This window comes from Dreissena polymorpha, chromosome 14 (assembly GCF_020536995.1).
Source record: "Dreissena polymorpha isolate Duluth1 chromosome 14, UMN_Dpol_1.0, whole genome shotgun sequence".
Classification (NCBI taxonomy): Eukaryota; Metazoa; Mollusca; class Bivalvia; order Myida; family Dreissenidae; genus Dreissena; species Dreissena polymorpha.
The window spans coordinates 40,494,135-40,520,842 of NC_068368.1; the positions used below are offsets into that span (position 1 = coordinate 40,494,135).

The 26,708-nt window shown below is 34.9% G+C and overlaps 3 protein-coding genes across 3 annotated transcripts; all 3 read left to right on the plus strand.

Moving 5' to 3' along the window:
* The first annotated feature begins 11,201 nt into the window (after positions 1-11,201).
* On the plus strand, positions 11,202-14,666 carry LOC127857315 (uncharacterized). The gene is made up of 5 exons (XM_052393721.1): positions 11,202-11,694; positions 11,838-12,730; positions 13,283-13,976; positions 14,075-14,191; positions 14,296-14,666. The coding sequence occupies exons 1-5, from the start codon at positions 11,574-11,576 to the stop codon at positions 14,664-14,666; spliced, it is 2,196 nt and encodes a 731-aa protein (XP_052249681.1). The 5' UTR covers positions 11,202-11,573.
* A 579-nt stretch (positions 14,667-15,245) lies between these two features.
* Positions 15,246-17,457, plus strand: LOC127858901 (uncharacterized). The gene is made up of 3 exons (XM_052396230.1): positions 15,246-15,308; positions 15,922-16,105; positions 16,248-17,457. The coding sequence occupies exons 1-3, from the start codon at positions 15,302-15,304 to the stop codon at positions 17,158-17,160; spliced, it is 1,104 nt and encodes a 367-aa protein (XP_052252190.1). The 5' UTR covers positions 15,246-15,301; the 3' UTR covers positions 17,161-17,457.
* An 8-nt stretch (positions 17,458-17,465) lies between these two features.
* On the plus strand, positions 17,466-21,083 carry LOC127857316 (uncharacterized). The gene is made up of 4 exons (XM_052393722.1): positions 17,466-17,871; positions 17,983-18,891; positions 19,647-20,189; positions 20,639-21,083. Exons 1-4 carry the CDS (start codon positions 17,565-17,567, stop codon positions 20,911-20,913), a joined length of 2,034 nt encoding a protein of 677 aa, XP_052249682.1. The 5' UTR covers positions 17,466-17,564; the 3' UTR covers positions 20,914-21,083.
* Positions 21,084-26,708: the final 5,625 nt, after the last annotated feature.

Consider the following 26,708-nt stretch of genomic DNA (forward strand, 5'->3'; position numbering starts at 1 on the left):
GAGAAATCTATCTCAGTGGAGAACATACTAATAAACAAGGCATTGCCTTTCTGATAAAAAATAATATAGGGGTCACAGTCGATAACTTTAAGGAAATAATAATTGGTAGACAAGCAAGTATAGATATCAAAATACACGAAACACAAATAACACTAATCAACGTCTACGGCCCTAACATAGACGATTCCACATTTTACGAAACATTACAATCCTTTATAATTAATAACCAAGATAAAAATATTATAATCGGTGGTGATTTCAATACTGTCCTGAACCCTTTATTGGATAAAAAGAATGGAAACCTTTATACTCATACTAAAAATAGAAACATTTTAAATAACATAATTGTAACCTACAATATGATAGATATCTGGCGTACAGTATACCCAAACGAAAGCAAATTCACCTGGCACTCAAACACAAAACCAACAATATTTTGTAGATTAGACTATTTTTTAATATCTGAATCTCTTTGCAACATTATTGACACATGTAACATAAAACCAGGATTTATGACTGACCACTCTATAGTTGAACTTAAACTCCACAATATACAACCTGAAAGAGGCCCAGGATACTTTAAAATTAACAACAGCATTTTATTAGATACACAATATCAAACACAAATAAAACAGGAAATATTAAATACAGTTCAAAATAATAAAGATGCAAACCCAAACACCTTATGGGAAGTAATTAAAGGAAATATACGTAACACAACAATTAGATACACATCTTTTAAACAAAAAGAAACACACAAACTTGAAACTGACACCATCAAAACCATTGAAACACTTGAAAAACAATTGCATCAAACAAACACAAATGATACCACCGACATTGAAAATGAAATAACATTAAAAAAACAAATATTAGATGGAATCTATCATACACATCTCAATGGAATAATACTAAGAGCGCGTGCACAGCATGTTGAACACAATGAAAAAAATACAAAATATTTCGCAAACATTGAAAAACGTAGAAGTGAACAAAAAACTGTACACAAATTAGTAGTCAATGGCAAAGATATAACAAACAGAACTCAAATACTAGAAGAACAACGTTTATTTTTCGAAACCCTCTATAAAAGAAAAAATGTTGAAAATAACACCCTTTTTAAAAATACACACCACGCTTTAAACCAGGAGGAAAAACAACTGTGCGACGGATTGCTTAATGAATATGAATGTGGATTAGCCCTAAAAGAAATGCAAAATAACAAAAGCCCAGGATCTGATGGCATCACAATCGAATTTTATAAAATATTCTGGAATGATATAAAAACACATCTAATTAATTCACTTAACTATTCATTTAACAACGAAAACTTAACTACGCTACAAAAACAAGGTATTATATCACTTATTCCAAAACCTGGAAAAAACTTAGAATCATTATCAAACTGGCGCCCGATAAGTTTACTTAACAATGATTATAAAATTGCAACTAAAAGTATAGCAAACAGAATAAAAAAAATATTACCATCAATCATTTCAAAATCTCAATCTGGTTTCATAAAAGGACGTTACATTGGTGAAAACGTTCGTCTTATCCAAGAATGCATAAACTATTTCAACAATTCAAATAATCCTGGTCTAATATTCTTTGCAGACTTTGAAAAGGCATTCGATTCGCTTGATCATTCATTTATGTTCTCTTGCTTAGAAAATATGAACTTTGGTGAAAGTCTCATTCAATGGGTCAAACTATTCTATACCGATATTAACAGTATAATCATTAACAATGGCTTCTTTTCAAACAGTTTTAACATCGAACGAGGGGTTCGACAAGGATGTCCACTCTCATCATCCCTATTTATTATTTGCATCGAGTATCTATCACATCACATCCAATCAAATAAACACATAAAAGGCATATCACTAGAACCTGACGAAGAAATCAAACAATCCCTATTTGCTGACGATGCAACTTATTTTTTAAATGACAATTACGATTCTTTCCATAACCTTATAGAGTCGCTAACCCTTTACGGAATGACATCGGGTCTTAAACTAAACAAAAGTAAATGTACTGTGCTACGAGTAGGTAAATTAAAACAAAGTAATGTTCAATATAATAAAGAAATGAAATTTAATTGGACATCCGATGAAGCCACAACGTTAGGAATTACTTTCACAAATAATGAAAAGGATACAGTTCTAAAAAACATACTACCTAAATTACAGAATTTTAAAAACTGCTTAAAATCATGGCATCATCGTAAACTTACACTTATTGGAAAAAACACAGTATTGAAAACGTTTGCACTTCCTAAGTTAATATATGTATTTACAGTTCTCCCAAATCCACCAATTGATGTTATTAACGATATAAAATCTGCAATATTTAATTTCATATGGGACGGTAAACCTGATAAAATAAAAAGAACTCAGCTAATTCAATCTGTAGAAAATGGAGGTATCCAATTAACGAACATTGACTCATTCTTGAATGCAATCAAATGCAGCTGGGTTAAAAGATACCTAGATAGTACCAATACGAGTAAATGGAAATTATTCTACCAGAAAATCCTAAAAAAATATGGTGACTCCTTACTCTTTGAATGTAACATCAGCAATACTATCTTACATGAAATTGCAAACGAAAACATATTTCTGTCTGATGTTCTATCAGCGTGGAGTGATGTCACTCATAATTTAGAAACCCAAACCAGCAGTAAAACAATAATATGGAATAATAAAGACATAACGTCAAACAATAAGACGTTTTTCTATAAAGACTGGTTTGAACGAAGCATTAAATATGTCGACCAACTATATGACTACAGAATTAAGGATTTCTACTCTTTTGATAATATATGCTACATATACGGAATACCTTCAAATAATTTTCTGAAGTACTACACACTAATCAAAAGCATACCCATACATATTAAATCTGAAATCAATACAAATAATACACCATGTACTCAAACAACATTTGTAGAAAACATACTTGGAAGAAAAAACAAAACAAATAAAATATTTTACACACTACAAATTAAAAACCCTACAGAAAACTCCAAAATCAAAAATAAATGGCAAGTCCTTTTTGGAGAAAATGAACTAAATTGGAAACACATATTTACCATGCCATATAAAGCAACAATTGAAAGCACACTGAGAAATTTTCAATATAAATACATCCATAGAATTATAGCTACAAATAAATATCTCTATAAATGCAAATTATCTAACTCAAATCTGTGTGACTTCTGCAGTGAAAACATTGAAACTATAGAACATCTTTTTTGGGAGTGCAAACACATCCAGCCTATTTGGAATCAATTAATATCTTTTCTTGAACAACATCAACTAAACATTAAACTATCTTTCTTAGATGTAAGTTTCGGAATTAACTCATTGAAATCAATAGACTGTAATAATATTGTAAATTTTATGGTTATATTGATGAAATATTTTATCTTAAACATGAAGTACAAAAAACAAGTACCAAATTTTAATTGTTTTGTCCATAGTCTTAAACTAAAAATCCAGATTGAGAAAGAAATAGCCCTCAGTAATGACACATTACAAATCTTTGAACAAAAATGGAATCGGATTAAATTCTCATAATGTTTTGTCCACTAATATACATTTCACTCTAATGTTAATTTATCCCTCTAAAATAGTTTTGTTTATTTTTTATTTTTTTTTCTCAATCGGACAAGATCATTGTGAATATACAACAAAACACACAAGTCCAGTATGCTTTCTTCAGAATTTATACAACTCAACATTGTTCATAACTATTTCTCTGTTGTTCTTTTCTTTTCTCTCTAAAAAATATATATATATATATTAGCATATCTTGTATAACATGTCTGAACTTTATTGCTTTGTACAATCACTGTGTTGTATGCTCATATACATGTTTACATTGTATGTATGATATTGAATAAAAAAAAAAAAAAGAATTTACCTATTCCTTAACATATCCACGCACACGTACATGTATCACAATCGATCTGATTGATCGAACATGAATTGAATGTCCTAAGCATGGTGGTATATAAATATCAGTTGTTCTGGCCCAGGAAAAAGTTTGCGTTGAGGTTTTGCAACAGGTAAATTTATATTGATAGGTTTCAATATGTCTTCATAACCTCATCAATACTGTTATTGTGCCTTTAGTGCAACATAGCATAGCAGACGCTTACTCAGTAACCCTTATACCCCGCCTATATTTAGGATTATCGATCGATCTGAGAAAAACAGGTTTAAAAACCTGTCTGTCTATAAAAAAACTGTTAATGAACAGGATATCGTTTCAAGAGTATTTACGATAAACACGCTAAAAGTACACACTATTAGCATACGTTAAACAGTTACGCTAATTCTAGCAATCGCCATTTTAACAGTTGACTGTGTAATATAACTGGTTTTCTCCCTTCATTTAAATAAGTGTCCTTGTAATGTAAACTACTTGTACATTGTATATGTATTTTCATTGAGTTAATAAGTAAAAATATGGTATCATAGTATTTTGTGTTCAATTGATTATCAATCACTTGTATATTTTGTATTTTAATATGCTGATATATGTCTATTGTATAATTGTTTTGTGTAATAATTGATCGGGAGACGAGAGTATCTCTCTGTCTCAGTAGCCTGTAGTGGGACGTGTTGGGAGTTTATCTCCTTGTAACTTTCCTGAGAAAGTTTTAATATTGGGAATTAATCTCCTTGGAACTTTCCTGAGACATTTTGTATTTGGGGAGATAATCTCCATGGCACTTTTCTGAGTAAGGAACCATGCCCGGTGAGTAACACAATCTCGATAATTTAGGATAATAAAATAGTAAACAGTTGATTACTTTGTTTTTCATTAAATTTGAACCTTTAAACTCCTCGTTAGGGGTAAGATTTAAGAACCCGTTCTATTACAACTGTAAACAATAGTGTGCATGTTTAAATGCACAATATACAGTCTTACATTAACGTATACAACAACTACAATAATCTAATGCGATAATTAAAGTGCCATAATTTTTAAGCTGGCATTTTTGCTGTGATTGAAACAGAGTAGCACATTGTATTGCATAAGTGGTTACTATGTACCTTGCAGCAAATTTATTTCCCACAACTTTTGCATTTTATCTTGGTCACAGCTTAAGAATACACGTGTCGTGCAACTGAACCATTTCGTAATTGCTACGCAAGGCAATAACTGTTATGAAATTAAACATTTATTAAGTTGAATTGTGTGTTGATCCCCTAAAATTCGATAAACCCACATCACAAACGCGACAAATGCGACTCCTGAATGTTTCCTTTTTTTCACACAGTCGATCATCCGAACTTTCTCAAGAGTGATCATCAGAAGGCGTATTTTAATGTTAAATACATAATCTCGCTGTCTACAAAGTCGATGACTGACTCACTTGTTAAGAATTCCACCTGTTGTGAAAACTTACATGTTTTTGTTTAGTGTTTACATTTCACGCTTTTGAACCTTACCGGTATTGTAGTTTGGGTGCTGGTGTCTGGTGTGTTAATGAATAGATGTAATTTTGTATCATGTTTAAATTATCGACAAGTTACACGCTTGATTTGTTGCTAATTGATAGAATGTGTGTTAAAATGTTATTATGCGGATTTTATCTATTATAACTATTGTGTGAGCGTGTGTGTCTGTAATGTTCAGCACACGACTTTTATTTTTTTAACTAAGAAAAAGAACCTGACATTGTAAATAGAACACATGTTTGGTATTGTAAGTTAGATACATAAACATCCCAATCTCCACGAGTTGTCTTTCCTTGCTTTCACATAAAAACCTTTCTGGTTTAGTTTAAACCTATTTATTTTTAGCTCGATTGCATCGAAAGCCCGAGGCTTATATAAACGCTCTCGAGTCCGTTTCCTGGGCCTAGAATCAGTACTTGGTGTCTTTGGGGGATCTAATGAGATCTAAATAACGCTCCCACGATGGAGATCGAACCCGTGACCTCCCTGTCGCTCGTCGCTACTTCTGGTTTTAGTATTATATTATGAAAAGTAGTTATCATTTTCTAGTATATTTTGAAAATAGTGTATAAGTTAAGTTCATAATCAAAAAGTAATCACCTAAATTAAAAAATTAAAATATTAACGGTATAAGTATTGTAACACGTGGCAAGGCTATCATCAAGTGGTTGGTTGTGAAGGCAGTGATTTGATCCAGCTATGCTGGTTCCAGTCAAATCTCTGCGCGGGGGTTGCAAACATCTTTATCGTTTTAGATAAGATGTTTAAATAAGTGTGACTTTGTTTTCGGTTATTGTGTGCAAAAATGTTCCGATCAGATCGAAATATTCGCACACAAATGTATTAAATGTGCATTTTTGAAGTTGTATTTAATCTCAATCTGTTAGGTTTGTGCGATCTCGGTGTATGGGTGGGTTCCAGAATAGAGGCGGATGGTAGTTATAAGTGGCGTGACCAGACTATCACGGATTTAACTCAGTTTTGGTCTAGTGGTCAACCCGATGTTCCCTGGGAGTCATGTGTTGAGATTCGTAACGCCCTCGGTAACCTCATGAACAATAAGGAATGTTGGATGGAAAATGGTTTTGTTTGCCAAGGTATGTGTAACTTTTGTTTCATCGTAAACTTCGATTTGTGTCGTAAATATTTTATTTTTGTATTCCACTCAATACAAATATTGTTTATAATACACTTAAGATTAAGTCTTTTAATAGTGTAGCAGGTAACTAAAGCATAGTATATGATGGTATAAATAATATTTATATAAACGTTCATTTGTTTACGTATTCGTATTCAGAGGAAACAATTATTAACATAAAGGGTCTAGTAATACGAGTTGCAAATTCATGATAATCAAGTTGATGTTTTCAGGAATATTATAAGTAAGTTTTTCAGGAATATTATAAGTAAGTAAGTGTTTTGAACATAATATAACTGACATCAAGCGTAACATGTTTTATACGGAGACAACTTCGTGTCACAACAACAGCTTCAGGCGATTGGTCAGTCCAAGAATATGTACGTAATAAGTTATGACTAAATTATACGCACATGTAACAATACATTAATTATCGTGGTTTTAGCATGCCATGAGATTGCCCACTGCACTATAATCAAGTGTCAAACTCCATCAAAAACTGAGTGTGAAACGTGTAAAGAACACAATGTATTTTATAAACCGTCGCCAAACAGAAAAACTTGCGAGCGTAAGTAGTTTTTTCACTTTTTCATAACGATAAATGATATTAATCGGCATTCTACATAAACTTTCTGTTGCTTAATTAACGTTTTATTTATTAGATAAAATTATACGGAGGGACAATACTGATAACAGATACCACGTTGGGATACACTGCCCTGTTGTCAATGTGCTTACACTCTCAAACCGAAATCGAAGTAACCTCTAACTGTCGGGGCAATGTTTGTTTGTAGACAAACACGTTTTTAGTTACTGAATATAGTGTTCCTACAAAATACAAATAATAGAAAAAAAAATTATGTTGCACAACAGGATTATGTTCCTGGAACAACCACTATTGCTGGCCTGGCACATGCACAGATGGACTAACTAAGGGTTGCACATGTGCATCCGGTTTTAAACATGTTATACAACCTGAAACTGAAGCTACTTACTCCGGTGAAACTTCATGTCAACCGGAAACCTTTCATCCAAATATCCTTACATGTGACACAGTGGCGGTTGATCAAAATGGTGACAAGACTCGTGCAAAAAGTGCATCCAACTCGACAGAATGCCAGCATTTGCAGGACATGTACGGCCATTTCCAGCCGGTAAAGATGGAATTCAAAATGATGTCAGAATTTACAGTAAATATAAGTTCATACACTGCTATCAGACCATTGTTTATAAGTGAAGAAAATTTTGGAATCAGCGACACAACGGTAAAGGTTCTCAAGAGGAATTTACAAGGTATGACACAGTGGTAAATGCTGCACGATATAACTATTAATTCAATTCTGTACTAAGGACATATCACTTCTAATTTATCCAAATATTTATGCTAAGATGTTTTGAACGACATAATTATTTCAGGAATTAGTGCCGTTCTCTCTGTGCATAACCAGCTTGTTGATGCGAACGCGAGTTCTTCAAATGTGAGACAAACCCAACACGACGCAGGGAATATTACCGTCGATGGATTACAGTATTCCTTGCAAAATGGAGAATCGTATGTAACGTTTTATGAAGGCTTATAAAATACTATGTTAAGTTGTGTTAATCTTAGAGATATTGTGTGTGATGTATTGCTAAATAAAATTAAGATTGGCCGTAAGTAAAATAAAAACTCCTGTACGTGTGGGCTTTAATAAAATGTTTACGAAACAATGAAATTTGAAACCTCGAGATTTGCAGATAGTATAAATTGATATACCCGTACTTATTGTAGTTACTAAAATCATAATATTAATTAGGCTTTTTAAATGTACGTCGTATGAATTTGTAGACTGTGTTTGGAATTCGAAGCAAAAGGCGGAGGATATCTGAAAGGAATCGATAAAAGAGGAAGCAGTCATAACATCTCTGGCCCTATTTCATACCAAAAAGTAACCAAACAACAGGCCGTGTGCTATCGATACGACAATGATCCACCCAAACACTGTGCTGAGTTGCATACATGCGCATTTGATCCGTTAGTCCTGCAAGATAGAATTACAAGGTCTAACGTAGCAAAACTTATGTTCGATGGGTGGATCGATCCAATCCCAAAAGGTGGAACTAAGATAACTGCATCAACAATTGAAAGCTATGAAATCACAGTAAACGAGGTTCCACCAACGAACGGATCACTCAAAGTAGATTATTTAAAGAACATCTTTTCCAAGAAAGTAACACATATCATAACTACAATGGACGTAGCGTTGCCATCCGATTCCCCTAGGCTGTATTGCATAACTTTGGAAGTCAAAGATGTTGCAAATAATGTGATGCAGACTAGACGCTTTATGTTGTTTGACAATTCTAGTTTTATTGAAACAAATAAAGACAAACACTTTCGGTTTGAGTCAGCATCGCCATACACGAAGTTTACTTGGCAAACACATCACAATGATATGTGCCTTATTTGGACGGACTATTTTATAAATAATATATATTTCCACAATAATATGTTAAATCCAATTGAGCCAGCCCCAAATAAAGGAATAATTGGTGTTTATGAGCAAATAACTGGATTGTTGCCGGTCAAAGGAACAACCAACGTTCATGGCATAATTCAGTATTACGTGTCATGGAATGTCAATGGCGGAGCTTATACATCCGAACACCTAGTTCCAGATTTCGTGAAGCAGACATTTTGCACTAGTCTGAATTTCAATGATGGAGAAACCTATACTTTCAATATTCGTTCAATAGATATTGTCGGAAACACCTACAATGAATCGCGGACAGTGTTTATCGACAGGTCTCATCCCCATATAAACAATGTGTGGTTAGAGAAAGACGGATATAAAGGGCTGTTTGTTCATAACACCACAGATCTGTCAAAGATGCAGATGACTTTCGAGGCGTTAGACCCACACAGTGGATTGAAATTTATTCATTGGATATTTGGTACATCGGATACTTCTACGGAGCTTCTTCGTGGGAACATAGCTGTAGGACGAATGACTAATGTAAGTCAGTCCGAGACTAATATCCCAATCAATTTACATGCCTTTGTTTCTCTAGGCTTCAGTAAATGATTAACGCAACCAATTAAACTTAATGAATTCTTAAGGGAATATAGTTTGGATATTCTCTTCAAAAAAGGATAATATATATGTTCAAATATCGTCTATGTATCTTCTAAAAAGATTAAAGCAATCACTTAATTTTATTTTATTTTATTCTTGTTCCTAGCAGAAAGTACCATAATGCACACTAATAATTTGTTTAAATATTTTCCCATTGAATATATCCAAAAGGTTATCAAGAAAATATGTGCCCTTCAGCACATCTGACAAAACAGAACTATGGGATCGGTAACGTTTGCGGAAAAGCTCTTGTTTATAAAGTGGTTCTTTTCGTTTCTTTTTAGATGACGTGTACTGCTGACAATGAAGATTGTTATTGCCCGAATATTGGAAACTGTGAACATTTCCTCTACGAGATACCTCTTAACAAGCTCATTGAAGCCTTTAAACATGTCGGTAACCACAACCGTAACTATTTTTTTTCGATAAATGTCACTAACAATGCTATGCTGTCAACAACTGAACACATCGATGTACTCGTGGATGATTCTCCACCAGAAAAAGGAGTAGTGCTTGAAGGTTAGCATTTTTATTGTAATACATATGCATTGAAAAACAATTCAGATCATGCATATATGTTTTGTTGGATTTTAACTGTACTACAACGATGACCGCATCACTTATCAATTTCTGTATGAGCAGTCGGTCACTTATCTTAAAAATAACAAATAAACTGCATAGTTGTAACAAAAGTCTCCCTTATAATGATTATAACATATACATTTTTCCTGCATTTGATTATTAGTTAAACGAATACCCATGTTAACAATTGTGTTGTTTATTAAACCTTATTAATGGGCGCATCATCACAAGTGCAACCCTACAATCAAGAAAATGCCTCTCCCTATATAGTTAAAAAGGAATATCTTAACAGACTGGTATTTTGCCACTTTGTAAAGACTCGTTTTGTAAGTAACATCGACATGTAATAAATCAAACTAAAACATTTCAATTTAAAATCTCTTCTGAAGCCAAATGCGTTTTAAATTTACATTTCCATGCCCGATTGATTACAACGATATCGATTACACCAGCGAAGACTCGTTTGTTGTTCACTGGCATGGATTCATCGACCATGAAAGTGGAATTAAGCTTTATAGACTAGGTTTGGCAGATAGATGTCTCACGAAAGAAGAATTGACAAATAATTCAGACGTTTTTGAGTACAAGGAGCTTCCATACACAGAAACATCAGTGCGTATGACTGCCAATTTTACAGGAAAGCGATACGTTTCTATAATAGCATTAAATAACGCCATGGAGTCCTCAGATACTGTTTGTTCGGATGGAATAACTCGAGATATATCAGCCCCATCTATTCAAAACTTGACACTACAGCATGCTTCTTGGTCAGAAAGTTTAATTTGTCACAGTGGGCGTCCTTATGTGCTGCTTTCAAACCTCCAGAAAAAGTCGCTTTTTAATTGTTCAGCTTGCTCGCATGTGTGCAACGGTTTTGCGGAACAGCAGACCCCTTCGTTTTTGCAGACAACTATTAAAGGAAATGAAGATAACGATGTTTCTGAATTTCTATGTCAACAACTCCAGTTGTACACAAATGCGACAATTATCTACCTGCCAGATGATCATATCTTTCTCCAGTGGAATGTTGAAGAAACGGGAAGTCAAATTGAAGATTTATTCGTTGGCTTTGGCACTGACCGGACAGAAAAGGACACACCTAGCTTGCTCAACTATGTTTCAACTGATCGGAAGTTCTATTTTAAGCGCAACCATGAAGCAATCGGATCAGATGAGATATTTTTTATATTCATTAAAGCATTAAACAAAGCAGGCATATCCAGTATCGCTACATTGGGTCCAATTCTCATCGATCAGACTCCGCCAATGTACAGATATATCCCGAATGTTCATATCAAAGAAAAGAACGTTTTCTTTGCCTGGGAATCGAATACATTTTACGATGATGAACAGACTGAACAAATCAATCGAATATTATTTCAATTTGGTATGTTATAGTTTTGCTTATGACAGTAAAAGTAGTGTACTCTGTGTTTAAAAATAGCTATTTAAGACCTTAACCATTATTATTTTACCCATAAAGGTTTGACATTGACTTTATTAAATTTCGTTGTTATTGTTGTTTTGCAGTGACCAGAGATATTCCAGTAAGTCCCCTTCTTGAATGGCGATTTGAATCATCTGACCCTTGTCCTTCGCACTCTGGAGGTTGCATTAAATATCCTCTAAGTCGGCTTCAAAACCAAGAGACAGGCGATGGTGATTTGTTCCAAATTATTATACATATTTACAACAACGCCGGTCATTTCACATCGCTATCAACCGAAGCTTTTCAAGTACCAAGTCGTTATCCGCCGGGAAAGGGAAATGTTTTTGATCTTGATCCAGAGCTGTTAGATGCGACGTCAACAGACATAAACGTCCACTTCACTGAACATGTTATGTGCGCTTCGTGGAGCGGTTTTAAGCATCACGAAGGTATTTTGCAGGAAGTGGGCGTTGGTACAGACCAACTCACGGCGAATATTGTTCAATTTCAATCTGTTTCTAATACAACAATGCTCTGCCTACATTCAAGCTCCATTTCTGCCGGACGAATTCAATACTTTTTGATCAGGGCAAACTGTAGTGGAGGCTCCACCATATCAGCCTCTAACGGAGTGCTGATAACACCCATATATTATATACAGGAAAAGTTAGACATTCACTTAGGCCAAGACTGTTATTCTACAGCACATTTTGAACAATCGACATATTTTGAAAACTTCAGTTCTACAGTTGTATTACACAATCCTTTGCATATTGGGCAACGATACTCGATATTATCAGAAAATGACGATTGGAAACAAACGACGATTGTTTTCGCCGATGGAATCGTGGAAAAAAGCAAAGATATTGAATACTTAATTCCGTTTGTCGATCACCCAAGATTGCAACTTAAACATTCAATAATACCTAACGCAACCATGCTTTTGAAAATCTATAAATGTCCAAGCGAAAGTCTAATTTCGACAAGTACACAGGTGACTATCAACTGGAAATCGGAGACAATTAATGACATATCCGGCTTGCTATATTCGATGGCCCTGTTTGAAATTATCGATTCTAATGAATTTGTCATTGTGCCGCTTCAAAAATCTATCAATTTAAGGAATATATCAGTACAAGATGTACATTTGGAAGAACAGAAAGAGTATATGGCACGGTTAGAAATATGCAATAATATGAGATGCCTTCCTTCAAATAAATCATTATCATTTGGTGTGGAAATATCCGCACCAACGATTTTATTTTTGGAATCTGAGATAAAAAATGTGCCAGGTGAAACCTGCGTTGATATAAAAGTTTCATGGACAACTCCTGATAGAATTAATGTCAGTTTCTACCAATGGACATTGAGCTCCGATGACAAAGCAAGAAAGTTGATGTTTATTTGGGAAAATGTAATTCCAACTAAGAGTTCCATGGAAAAGGTATTATTGATTCCATATATACTTTCCTTGAAGCCTAATCATTTGCTACCTTTATATTGTCATCCATTTTTGTCAATTTTCGCACTGTTGGTTTTGTTTTAGGCTCAGAAATGCGTTGCTCTACCTGTTCACGGACATTCGACATTGTACGTTTGTGTACGCCTGTTCTCTGTGAGTGGTTTGTCGAGCACTACTTGCGCAAGTATAGCGACACCTAAGATGGGCGCATACAAGGCAGATGTTGTTTATGAACTTGACACGAATAAAGATAAAATGATATTACATAAGATATATAGTGCTGACATTGGCTACCATTATACCCAGCTTCACGACAGCGAACTTGACGTTGGAAATGCACATTCAAGTGTAGCTGGTGCGTTGGTATATGCCTCAGAACGAACAGTTGAATGGTTTCTTATGACCTCTCAATATGTTCCAGAAAACTGCAATACGGATGTTAATTGTCAAGCGAATTACATGACACATACTGGTTACGTTGAAATAAAAAACGAGGACATGACGTTCAATCAACTTTACTATATTTGCGCTTTTTCTAATTCTACCGAAGTGAAAAGAGAATCGTCTATTGAAACATTAAATGAGATATCTTCATGTGGCAATGGGTTTATATTGGACAGTCTGCCTCCAACATCAGGGCAAGTTTTGGTGCATCATCACAATGGCTTTATATCAAATCCACAGCAAATTTTTGTTTCTTGGGCTGGATTTGACGACAATATAGATGCTGCTTTGTTAGGATATCCGGGAAAAATTCAGTATTATTCTATTGGGATAGGTAAGAACTGTGTTATTATGTTGGAGAAAATATGAGTGTTCAAACAATTATAAATAAGTCGGAGATGCCAATATGTTGCTTTGTTTTTATGAGTGCAGGTACACATGGAGGAAGAGAAAATCTTGCCCACGAGTTCAAACCGGGAGTGGAAAACTGTGTTGCATTACATACGCAATCTGTAAGAGACGGAACACCGCTCTTTGTTACAGTCAACGGTAAGAATTGCCATGGATTGTTATGTTTCAAATACAGTTTTTATATATTATGTGGAAATATGTTGTGCCCAATGGATGTGTAATAATTTGTTCTGATGTTTCAGCTACGGACTATGCAGGCTACACCGTAGGGGCGCACTCCTCAGAACTTATCGTCGACACTTCACCTCCTTCTAGTGGCCGAATCACACTTTTAAATAATCTTCAACGGAATCATTATATTAACCACAACATTGCTTATTTAAGATTAGAAGCCTTTTCCGATCCTCACAGTGGGATCGATTATTTCAATGTCGGTCTTGGTACATTTGAAAACATAGCCGATATAATGTCACAAACGAGAAATTACGGCGAAAATGTTGAATGGAATCTGTCACATTTAATTGACGGTCATCCGTATTACATTATTGTTCAGGTATTAAAATGTATTTCATTGAATTTTGACAAACTTGTAATCACAGATTTTATCTCTTGATTCATTATAATTATAAAATACAACATATATATTAAATACTAGTATTTTGTTTTAGGCTGTCAATCGAGCTGGACTGCTATCCAAACCAGTTTCATTAAGGTTTATTGTAGATCGAACTCCTCCAATAAATGGGCATGTTCTCGATGGAATTGTTGCTGAAAAAGTACGTTTGATTGTTTAACGGGTTCATCTTCACTCGAATATTCATGTGTTAGTATAAATATCAATTTTCTTTAACCATTAACAACATTGTTTTAAAGTAGTAAATGCATTATATCCCGATTATGTATAATAATGAATAATCAAGTACATTTAGATAAAAAACAGATTGGAGAATATAAAACGTCTTTGATTCGTCGTTTGCAACTCTAGATTTATGTTGTCTTCATCATTACGAACAGGATGTACATCTGTTTCAGGATGTTGACTTTCAAGCTGATATCGACGTTATACATGCCAGCTGGAGAAACTTTTATGACACCGAAAGCGACATAGCTTTCTACAGAGTGGGGCTGGGAACGGAACCCTATCAGTCAGATCAAACGCCTTTGATTAACGTTGGACTGATGACTGGAGTGGGGCTGGGAACGGAACCATATCAGTCAGATCAAACGCCTTTGATTAACGTTGGACTGATGACTGGTTACGTACTAACAGTTTATAACCCTTACAAATAACACATAATTAATGTATCTACACAACAAATACAAATATAACATAAACAGAAATAATGATAATAATGCGGTGGTAGTCCTTCTTTAATGTGTATCTGTCACCACTTTACACAATCCATAAATATCGATAATCAAGAAGAACTTGTGTCGAAGTTTGTCAATATTATCCCAGACTTTCAGCGGTTTATACACTTCTTATTCTTTTCAAGAAAGTGTTTGCCTTTTGTCAGATCGCTATATGTCACTTGGCATAAAGGATCACTGCTATAAGGTTTTTTTCCCCTGTTGATACATCTGAAGTTTCACTATTTTGATAGTTATATGTTTAGCTTTGTTCTGATTTATTCTTTGACAAGCGTATTTTTGTTGTTGTTTTTTAAGATGAAACAATAATGACATAGAACCAACAGTAATCACCAATTCGCTGGATAATTTGTATTTGTTTAGATCCTGATGATAACAACGCATGTTTTAATAACTCACCAGAATCGCCATAATATTATCACATTTAAAGATGTAATTTTAAATACACCTTTTCTTAATTAAGATACAAGTTTTTTACTTATTAATGTTTTTCTCAGATCACGCATGGAATGGTCCGTTTGTTCCTGGACTAAAGTACTCCGTGACGGTGGAGGCGTGCAATAGAGCAGATATGTGCACTATAAGATCATCCGACGGCCTAGTCGTGGATAACTCACCTCCTATACGTGGAATCGTATACGTTGGACCAGGAAATGGTCATAACAAATATCTCTCACAAAGGTTTAGTGCCTTTACTAGCGTATAAAAAAGCTGTGTTAATGTTTTAATCCATAAAATAGTTTCATTGTAGTATACATATCATGCAGTGAAAATTATAGTTAACTATTTGACTATTTATTTGTACGCGATTTCCATTTACTAGGTCTTCCATTCAGATCAGATGGGATGAGTTCGAGGATCCACATTCGAGCATTGATCATTATGAAGTTTGTGTGTCCACAATAAACGGCGTTTGTGACGTAGTCAAACGTTCCAATGTTCTTTTTCACTCCAACATTTTTAAATCGAATATTACACTACCGACCAATGATCCCTTAACAGCGACAGTTTGGGCAACAAACGGCGTCGGCATGTGGGTTTCACAGGTATCGGACACATTTATTATAGACGACATACCGCCTATCGTAAAGGAGGCACCACAATTTAAGAATATTCAAACAGTGCAAGGCCAACATTACCAATGGGACAAATCCATTATTAAACTACAGTGGCATTTTTCAGACGATATCAGTCCAATTATTCGTCATGAAATATCTTTAAAAACTCATCACGATGGTCACACGCCCGTCGAGCATGTCGTTCTGGGATCCGAACGTACATTGTCTATTAGTTTAGACGGAAATAACTGGCTACATAGCGGGGATACATATTATGCAATTGTTACAGCATGCAATGCCGCTGGCCTTTGCACTTCTGAAAGAACAAATGATCTGTTGATCGACTCCACTCCGCCGCATCTCGGAGGTTTTAATGAACCCTTGTTTTGGACCGAGTATAAAAACGCATACGGTCACATATACTCTAATCTAACGCTCACATGGTATGGTTTTTATGACCCTGAATCTAGAGTTGAAAAGTATTTTATTACAGTATCTCGAAAATACAGTGACACTGAACTATCTGAAGGCGTATTCACAGTTCTTGCATCTAATGACACCAAGTTGGACATGCAATCAACACTAGGACTTTCTGAATTATTGTCACCGGGTGAGTCGATAATACTGTCGTTTGGGCACAAAATCGTGTTGGACTTAATAGCTCCACCGCAAGAGTAACAGTTGATGTTTTATCATCTAGTCATATCGTCTTAAATAAATCAGGTACGCTCGAAATAAAGAAACATTCGTGCGACATCCATTTTTGCAATAAGGATTGTACGTGCGCTGTGTTAGGTCGTCCCTGTGTAGAAGTACCTACCAACGCTACATGTAACAAAATATCGTATTCAGATGCGGAAACGCAAAACCTTCCAACATTTACTGTTAGCGCGGGTTTAATGGATGAAAATATAACAATGTCAGCATCGTCGGCTTGCATTACCGGGCATTGGTTTAGCAATTTTAGTGGAATAATACCGGAACATGTTCAACGATTCGAATGGAGCATCGGAATAATTGGCCAAGGTATCGGTGGAGGAGTTTTTGACGTGAAAGTTGAAAGCCCGTGGACAGATATAGGGATGCGAACTGAATTTATATATTGTTTACCCGCAAACCGTTCTTTCATACACGACGAGCAGTACGTTATTTATTTGAATGCGTGGTATGACCAAGATACATACATGGTTTTCCAATCGACTCCCATTCTGTTTGATTTTACTCCACCAACTGTGCGAACAGGACGCTATATCAGAGAGGGTACATGTACAGAAGACATGGATTTTATTTCGTGGACAGATCATATTATTGTTTGCTGGGACGGCGTATTCAGTGAACAACAAACTGGACTACAATACTACGAAGTCAGTCTTGGATCACAACCACATAGTAAGTACATTATGTTGTTTTTATTATTAATCTGCATTTATTGTGCTTATTGTGGTTTATCATAAATGCCGTTTTCAAATGTTATGTAAATATTCCTTCACTATGTTGCAGACGATGACATATACCCCATAACAAATGTAGGGCTGGACACAGGTTTTCATCTTCAAAATATTTCCCTGCGTCCAGGCACTCGCTATTATTTTACTGTTATTGCCATGAATACCGTTGGGCTTCACAAAGCAGCTATTTCGGATGGTTTTATTGTTGATACGGATTTGCCAATCGACGGAGTAGTTTTCAACACTTTCCATCACAGAAATTCTGCTTTTCAAAGTTTGAATGAAAGTATTGGTATATCCTGGCATGGATTCCAAGACAACATGTCTGGTATTAAAAATTATTTTGTTGCCATTGCCAAGGTTAGAAGTTTCAATGAAACCAATGTCAAATATACTGACGCTCAAATGTTGACAAGTTATGTTTTCTCTAATATAAGCCCTCAACAAGGTGAGTCTTATATTGGAATCGTGAAAGCCGTAGACGCGGCAGGACATCAAAGTTCGATCGTTATTTCAAAACCTTTCACATTCGATATGACACCTCCAAGAGGTTACTCTTGCTATTCGACCGAACGCTTACCTACTGACGTAACATACACGTCTAACGAGCTTTCTTTTAACGTCACTCTAACTGAAAACAGCGTATATTACATACGTGGAAATATTACAAAAGCCCCAAAAGAGTTGTATCCTGTCCTCATAATCGACAGCAATAGAACACCAATGTCATTCTCAGAAAGCCACGATGGAGTGTTCATGTATTATTACTCCTTTATTGCACCAAACACGAGTCCGAATTTTTTCACGGTCGACTTTGGAACATTTGTCACCACAAATTCAAAGCAAACACTGGAGTTGTTGGAATGTACATCACTGCAAGAGAATGAAACAGCGGCCGTCACTGTTACACAAATAGGCCCTTTCTCATTAGCAGTTAATGTGATGGTATTGGATGCTGAAAGTAAGATAAGCAAGGTAATACATATTTTTGGTTTAAATATCCAATTATTGTAAATTAAATGAATCAAAATGAATTGCAATTTGATATTTTGAACAGAATATTTACACTTATACTGTTTTATCTTTTCAGATCAAAATTGGAGCTGGGACATCAAAGGGAGGATTTCAGATCAAGCCTTTGTTTGAGATTCACACTCAAAATAACAACGGAATCATCCTTGCACCTTTCATACATGGCACCCCTGTATATATAACTGCTATAGCAGAAAATCATGCAGGCAATAACAATGTATTTTATTCAGAACATGCCATTACAATTGACCACACGCCTCCCAGTATCGGCGATATAAAGGTCACGGTCGAAGTACACAGCGCATACTCGAATACAGTTACACTCTATGCGAGTTGGGAAGTGAATGACGATGAAACGGCTATCGAGTATTGTAAATATTTATTAGGTAAGTTTATTCACTTATAAGGAATGATCTTTTTACATATACGTGATTACTTGTTAGTATTATATTTGGAATCAGGAGTGAAGGCATACAATCGGAAATTAAATTGTTTTCGGGTCTGATCTTACTGATGTTATTTGTAAAATTAGCATAATATGAAAATTTGAGAGTTATTACTTGTGGCCCGTTAATACTAGATTCATCAAAACGGAACATAAAAAGGGAAAACTTGTGGGAACTATAGTAAGGATTTTAATATTCAGATGACGTGTAAGCTATGACAAATGTTGTTTTGTTCCAGGTCATTCTCCGTCGGTAGCAAACATTCGACCTGAAAGTGAATCTAATTCAATAACGGGATGTAAGTTCGAGGAGTTAGATTTAATCCATGCCTCTACAGTTTATGTAACTGTGAAATGTGTCAACAACGTCGAGCTAGCATCATTTGCTTTCTCCGGCCCAGTAACCATCTATCTCGAGGTTCCAAGTAGCGCCCAGGCATATGTAAGTTTTATACCAGTGAGTGAACAATCAGTGCCAACCACAGAGACAGTGAATAACAATCCTATTGCACAGTATAATAAATCGACAATTCAGTTTGAATGGAATGACTTCATGGATGATGCACAGATCCTTTCATACCAATACCGGGTTCTTCAAGATGGTCTAGTGATTGTGGATTGGTCAACTGTCATCTTTAAAAACATGGCTTCAATTAATAATCTAGCGTTAGTTTCGGGCAACGTCTACACAGCTGAGGTTAAAGCGATGAATGCGGGCAATTTATCCAGCTCTAACGTTAAGTCGTCCCTATTAGTATCGTCGGAACCACCCAAACTAACAGGTACGCAACTGATATAAGTTGATATTTCTCCTGTTTACTGAAGATGCTACAAAACGACTTGACGGTCACTAGCAGGACCATTTTTATTTTTTACTATTTCCTTATTACGAATGTTTAATCATTCAACTCGGTATTTAGACAAATTGTATTTCTTCTTGTGGGTTTTGTTTCTCATTGTTTCAATTTTAACGCCTAAATTACCTTTTAAATATCGATTTTGTTATTCTTATATTTTGAAATTACGAATTATATACAATTAGTGCAACAATGCAAAACATCTTAATTTAAAAATAATTGTTGAATCATATGCACAATGTAATATTTAATAACAAATATTGAATGTTTACCATTTGTTCCTTGGTAACGTAGACAGCCTAAAATCTCAGAGGTCCTTTAATCGAAAATGTATCTTCACTTTAATGAAAATATGTATTGCCGTATTTTGTTAGGTCTCCCCTTGAAAATCTCCGCCGCAAATCAAACACTGCACTTTGAATGGACGGATGTTTTCTTGCCACTGAACAGCACCCATTATTACAGCCTGGTGATCGGTTCCCAAGATGGCTTCAATGACATTGCTGACGTACAGTACACACGTGACCAAGTGTATGACGTCATCGTACCAGAATCCACTTACGTCACAAATGACGTTAATGAGCTCTTCATATATGTTTCTTGTACGTACAATACAGGACTGTTTTCGACTTACCGAATGTCTTATTAGCTGTAAATATTATTGGGTAGAAAGGTGTAAATGTATTTTTATTCAATGTATATGCCTTTGGAAGTTAGTTTATATCTGTACATGCCAGGAACATATTATATTAACTTTTTTATTTTTGTATTATTGAAACATTGAAACGTGTTTGTTGTGCTTCATATACTTGCTTCCATCCATTAACAGTGTATTATAATAATTTATCTTCATTATTTTTATGTTTTACGGTTTTTTTTATCGAAACTATGTTTGTGACTGTAAATTACATTTCCTCTGGGATGTATAATATATTTTTGTTACGGTAAATTACATTGCCTCTCTGATGTATATTAGATTTGTGTGACGGTAAATTACATTGCCTTTGGGATGTATAATAGATTTGTGTGACGGTACATTACATTGCCTCTCGGATGTATAATAGATTTGTGTGACGGTAAATTACATTGCCTCTCTGATGTATAATAGATTTGTGTGACGGTAAATTAAATTGCCTCTGGGATGTATAATAGATTTGTGTGACGGTACATTACATTGCCTCTCGGATGTATAATAGATTTGTGTGACGGTAAATTACATCGCCTCTCGGATGTATAATAGATTTGTGTGACGGTAAATTACATTGCCTCTGGGATGTATAATAGAGAAGAAACAATGGGAAAAAATCACAGCTCAAAATACGTCGCAAAAAATGTATCAGTATATTCCCCGACATGTAATATGTGTATAAAAATTGAAAAACCATTAGTTAAGTATCGTATGGCTTAGAACATTTGCAATGGCAATACTACTGTATATTGTGCACGTGCATTTTTTTCCATTAATATGTTTAACATTAAGCTCTCTTGAAACCTCTTCTTTTAAAAATCTCATAGAATTGAGTACATTATGTAACATTAAATCATAAACATTTGTGTATTTCGTAGACATATGTTTTAATGTGATAGTGAACCAAATGTTCCATTGTTCTATTTGTTAATATTTTCCGCCCATCCGATTATTTACTTAGTTATTTGTGAAAGTACTTGTTTTAGATATAACTGGTCTTGAAATCAACCGTATGCGGTGTATAAAAAATTATTAACGAAACGCATTACGAATGCTACAAATAATGCTATAAAAGCAACAAAACAGCACTGCAAACTCGGCTTTCTATGAAATTGATTTCATATACAGACAGACAGACAGACAGACATACATAAAGTTTATTTGAGTCTCACTTTTATACATTCATGGTAGATCTATATAAAACATGTAGCAAATTAAACAAGTTCATGTATAAAACCACTCTAATAGAGTCATGAGAGACTGTAAAATGTATGTACCTACGTCATATAAAACGATATAACTAAACAATAAAAGGATAGATAAAATAGTTATCTACGTTTGTACAACATATACACACATATATACATATAAATATATAATATTCACAGTAACATAATAATACAAAGCAATATTCATTATTTCTAAATGAAATTACGTCTTAATCTTAGTATTTCATGACAGGTTTTGGCACTATAGTTTACCATATTTTCATCGGAGAGTAGGAATGAAATCGTATCAGGCACTGAAAATGAATTGAAACCATTATTGATGGATGTCGCTTTTAATACAATTTCATTTCTCAAGGTATTGTATAATGGACATTGGAGTAAAACATGAGTTTCGTCTTCCACCATAGTTTTACAGTAAAAACAAGTTCGTTATTCTAAAACAATCCCTTGGTAACGGCCAGTTTCAATTTTTAAGGGTGCTACACCGCATCTGAACTTGGCTAAAGCGCTTCGTTCATTTCTTGTTATTGTTCTTTTTTTAACATAAGGTCCAGCTTTAAAAGTACTTTTAAAAGTCTTATAAAGGCGTAATTTATTTCCACCGGTACTGTAACCGTTACCAGTAACTGAATTAATTCGATTTAACCATGTCTGATTTAACTCATTTGACATATTTGATTGGAACAAATCAAATATTCGTGTTAATTGGGATTTACTGACATAGGTATTTATGTTTAAATCATGTTCAGTAAACGATTTAACGGTCTTTTTAACAAGATGTGGCCAGCATTTATTATGAGAAGAAATGGCTCTAAACATAAAATTGTTAAGTCTATTGGTGTCCATATTTGAGAGTCTAATACAATGAGTGATAATGGCTTTCCACTGTTTTACGATTGGTGGCGTCCATCCGATGTCCCCGTTCACTGTGGCATTTGGTGTGTACTTCCCGACCCCCAGGAAAAAGCGGACAGCTCTATGTTGGACTGCATTAATGCACGAGAACTCTCGGGTCCCCCATATTGCGGCTCCGTAGCTTATGATGGGCCAGACACTTGCCTCGTAGAGCTTTGAGAACACTTCGTATGGCATCCCGCCAAATGATTTAAACTTTGCGATGATAAGACCGAGGGCTCGTGTAGCTGACTGCGCTACATGTTTTGCCGTCACGTTATAGTCCAAAGTGTCAGTTAACATTAAGTCAAGATAACGGTAGCTTTCCACGCATTCTATAAAGGCATCATTGCACCTGAAATTAAAGTTCGTTTTTCCATTGGAAGGTGGTCGAAAATGCATAATCTTCGATATATCAGTATTAATTTTCATATTATTTATATCGCACCACTGTGATAATAAAGTTAATAGGTGTTGGAGATCTTCCTCATTCTCTGTGATTAAAACTATATCGTCGGCGTAAAAAAGGTGATTTATGATTTTGCCGTTAATTTTCACGCCCATGTTTGATTGCTCGAATAGCTCGCTTATGTCGTTGAGAAAGAGGTTAAACAAAGTCGTTGAAACCAAACAGCCTTGCCTCAATCCAGATTGTACGTCAAACCATAGCCGAAGTCTAATCATTTACCCGTACAGCACATTTAACGGATGCGTAAAGGGATTTCAGAGCATTTAAGAATTTACCGGTTAAACCGTAAATAGTTTCTAGCTTGGACCATAATTTATGTCGATTGATTCGGTAATAAGCTTTAGAAAAGTCCAATATGCGAAAAAAGTATTGTTCTTGCTTTTCTTTCGTGCATCAATAATATTTGTGAGAGTAGACAGCTGGTCGATGGTACTTCTTTGTGGACGAAATCCGTTTTGAGTGTCGGATAGAATATTGTTAGTTTCTACCCATTTTGTAAGTCTATTGTTAAGCACAGAACAATACGCATTGTATATAGCTGATGTTACCGTTATTCCTCTGTAATTACTTGGATCTCTTTTGTCGGATTTACTACATTTAAGAATTGGGATAGGAGTCCGTATTGCCATGCTGAGGGTACACTGTCGGTGTCTAAGCAAACATTGAACAGGCTGTGTAAACAGTATATCGTGAGCTTATTATTTAAAGTCTCCGCTGGTATTCCGTCATATCCGGGGGCTTTGTTTTTATTTAGTGATGTGATTGCTTTCTCGATCTCTAATATGTCTATACCTTTATTTAGTGTATGTTGTCCAACAGATAGTGGTGATCTAGCTTCGAATGTGCTATACGATTCTGTCGTCGGTATGTTATAAAGTAGTTCAAACGCCTTTTTCCATTTATCAAGCACCTATTGTGGTAAGGTTGATATTGTACCGTCCTCAATAATAACTTCCATTGGGATTGATTTGTTTCGTTCTTTTCTTATGCCGATATTTCCTATTTATTTCCAAAAATCGTGTCTGTTTGTGTTGTTACATGCTTCAAGCAGTTTTTGTTGTTCTTCGTACCAATAGTTTCGTTTTCGTCTTTGTACCGTTGTGTCAAACTGTTTACGTGTCTGAAATATGTATATTCTTGGTATTGTCTTACGCACGATATATTAATGCATGTAATCAGAGTACACAAGTTATAAGTGTTTTGTCTGTGTTCCCAAGGTTCAATCTTACGTTAGAAACCAATGTCAGCTTTTATACAACGTCTGTGAAAGTGTTATAACACATACAATTGTTTTAGTTTTAATGAATGAATCAAAATATAGGCGTGATAACAGCTGACATCACTCCCTCATATATGACTTGATTTAAAGCGAGATTATACGATTTTTTATGTGTTAAATTGTAATATATTGATAAAATATGTTACAATAACACAAAATAAGCAAGAAAAAATATACATTGAAAACGAATTAATAAAATGCAACAAAGACAAATTAGCGCCCCGAGCCGATTGTGACGAAGATATTTTGTACATATTTTCCTATAATGACCGAAGCATTCGTCTTTTTATTAGGATCAGAGTTAGTGTTCGTGTGTCGTATGAATATATATCGTTGAAGGAACCGTTAAACTAAATCTAGATTCACATCGTACATGCATGATATACATGCTGGCGAATTAGACTGTACAGACATTGTCGATTTCAGAATTAAATGTCTGGTTTATTTCGCATTTTTTGACACATGTTCTTCTTAACTTTTATTTTAATTTATATTGAAATATATGTATAATAACTGTTTTACACATTTTATATAAATTCATAAATATTTGACAAAATCGTATAATCTATATTTAACCAATGATATAACTAAACGGCGTTTATACAAATAAATATGTATGTTGCTATGGCATTCAAATGTACTTTAGCTTGGAGGTAATATCCGAAATAGTGTTATACTTATGTACAAGTCTTTACGGGCACACACGTACAGCTCCTTATTAGCGAATGTTCAAGTTTAACAAATGAACGGCCCGTAAAGCAATCAATCAAAGCACCCATCTACATAACGTAACTTTTTATTTTAATAGAGTATTAGTTATAAAAAAAGTCAATGGTGCTAATACCATCGAAAACTATTTTATGATTACGAAAAGGATTGTATTATATAAATGTTTAGAAAAAACGGTTCAAGCTTACTATGTTCTTTTGACTAGGAAGTTACCGGTATGTTGTTCCCAATACTAACTCAATCGATCCAATGACTCTCTTACCGGTAGCTATACGCCGTTTCAACGAGTAAGCCTTACCACGACTTCTTAAGTGGATCCAACGGAACAGTTAGTGGATCTCAAAACATACGGCGTTCACACGTTTTAGTTTAACATGCGTCAAATCCACACATTATTTTCAAAAATAGTTCACTGAAACAATAATTGTATATTGTAGATGTGTTACGTGCAAATAATGATTTTTCATATGTCGCTTGTGTTGAGACAATAAGGTCAAACCAAAGTTCGTTATAAGTGTACCGATTTTAAATCGGGCATTGGGTTTACTTTTTTTAAATATTCATTGGCCGCGCCATGAAGTGCTCCCGGAATGTCAATGGTTGACATTCGTCACTTGCGCACGTTATATTTCGAATGTCCCGCCATGCCACTGCAAATATCGTAGCTTATAAGAAATATTAGTTTTTAATTTAGATGATGTATTTGTATGCACTTTGAATAATTGCTTAGCCCATATATCACGTTTTATAACGCGCATTAAAAACACTATTGTTGATTTGAATTGAAGTCAAAATATTTGTTTACTCGAGCCTAAGGCTCGATAGGTCATTATCGGCTCGGGAACTACTTAAATGTACCCTGGGTACAGTCTAATATCGACCGGGTATGATTAAGTATATTTAGCGTACCCGGATTACATGTAAGTATACTTAAGAGTACCCGGGTTACATGTAAGTAGTACGTACCCGAGCCGACAATTACCAATAGATCATAAGCGATCCCAAATTAGCGTTAGAACTCCCGGGTACGTTTAAGTATTTTACCGTACCCGGGGTACATTAAAGTATACTTAGGAGTACTCGGGGTACATTTAAGAAGTACCCGAACCGACAACGACCAATCGAACTTTACTAAGGAATGGGATCGTCGCAACAA

Coding starts and splice junctions, on each gene's coding strand:
- LOC127857316 (XM_052393722.1), top strand. CDS start 17,565: ATGCGAACTGAATTTATATATTGTTTACCCGCAAACCGTTCTTTCATA. Junction 18,892..19,646: donor GATGGTATTGGATGCTGAAA/GTAAGATAAGCA, acceptor GTTTTGTTCCAG/GTCATTCTCCGTCGGTAGCA. Junction 20,190..20,638: donor GGAACCACCCAAACTAACAG/GTACGCAACTGA, acceptor GTATTTTGTTAG/GTCTCCCCTTGAAAATCTCC.
- LOC127858901 (XM_052396230.1), top strand. Junction 16,106..16,247: donor AACAAATATCTCTCACAAAG/GTTTAGTGCCTT, acceptor TCCATTTACTAG/GTCTTCCATTCAGATCAGAT.
- LOC127857315 (XM_052393721.1), top strand. CDS start 11,574: ATGTACAGATATATCCCGAATGTTCATATCAAAGAAAAGAACGTTTTC. Junction 11,695..11,837: donor TCGAATATTATTTCAATTTG/GTATGTTATAGT, acceptor GTTGTTTTGCAG/TGACCAGAGATATTCCAGTA. Junction 13,977..14,074: donor GTATTATTCTATTGGGATAG/GTAAGAACTGTG, acceptor TTATGAGTGCAG/GTACACATGGAGGAAGAGAA.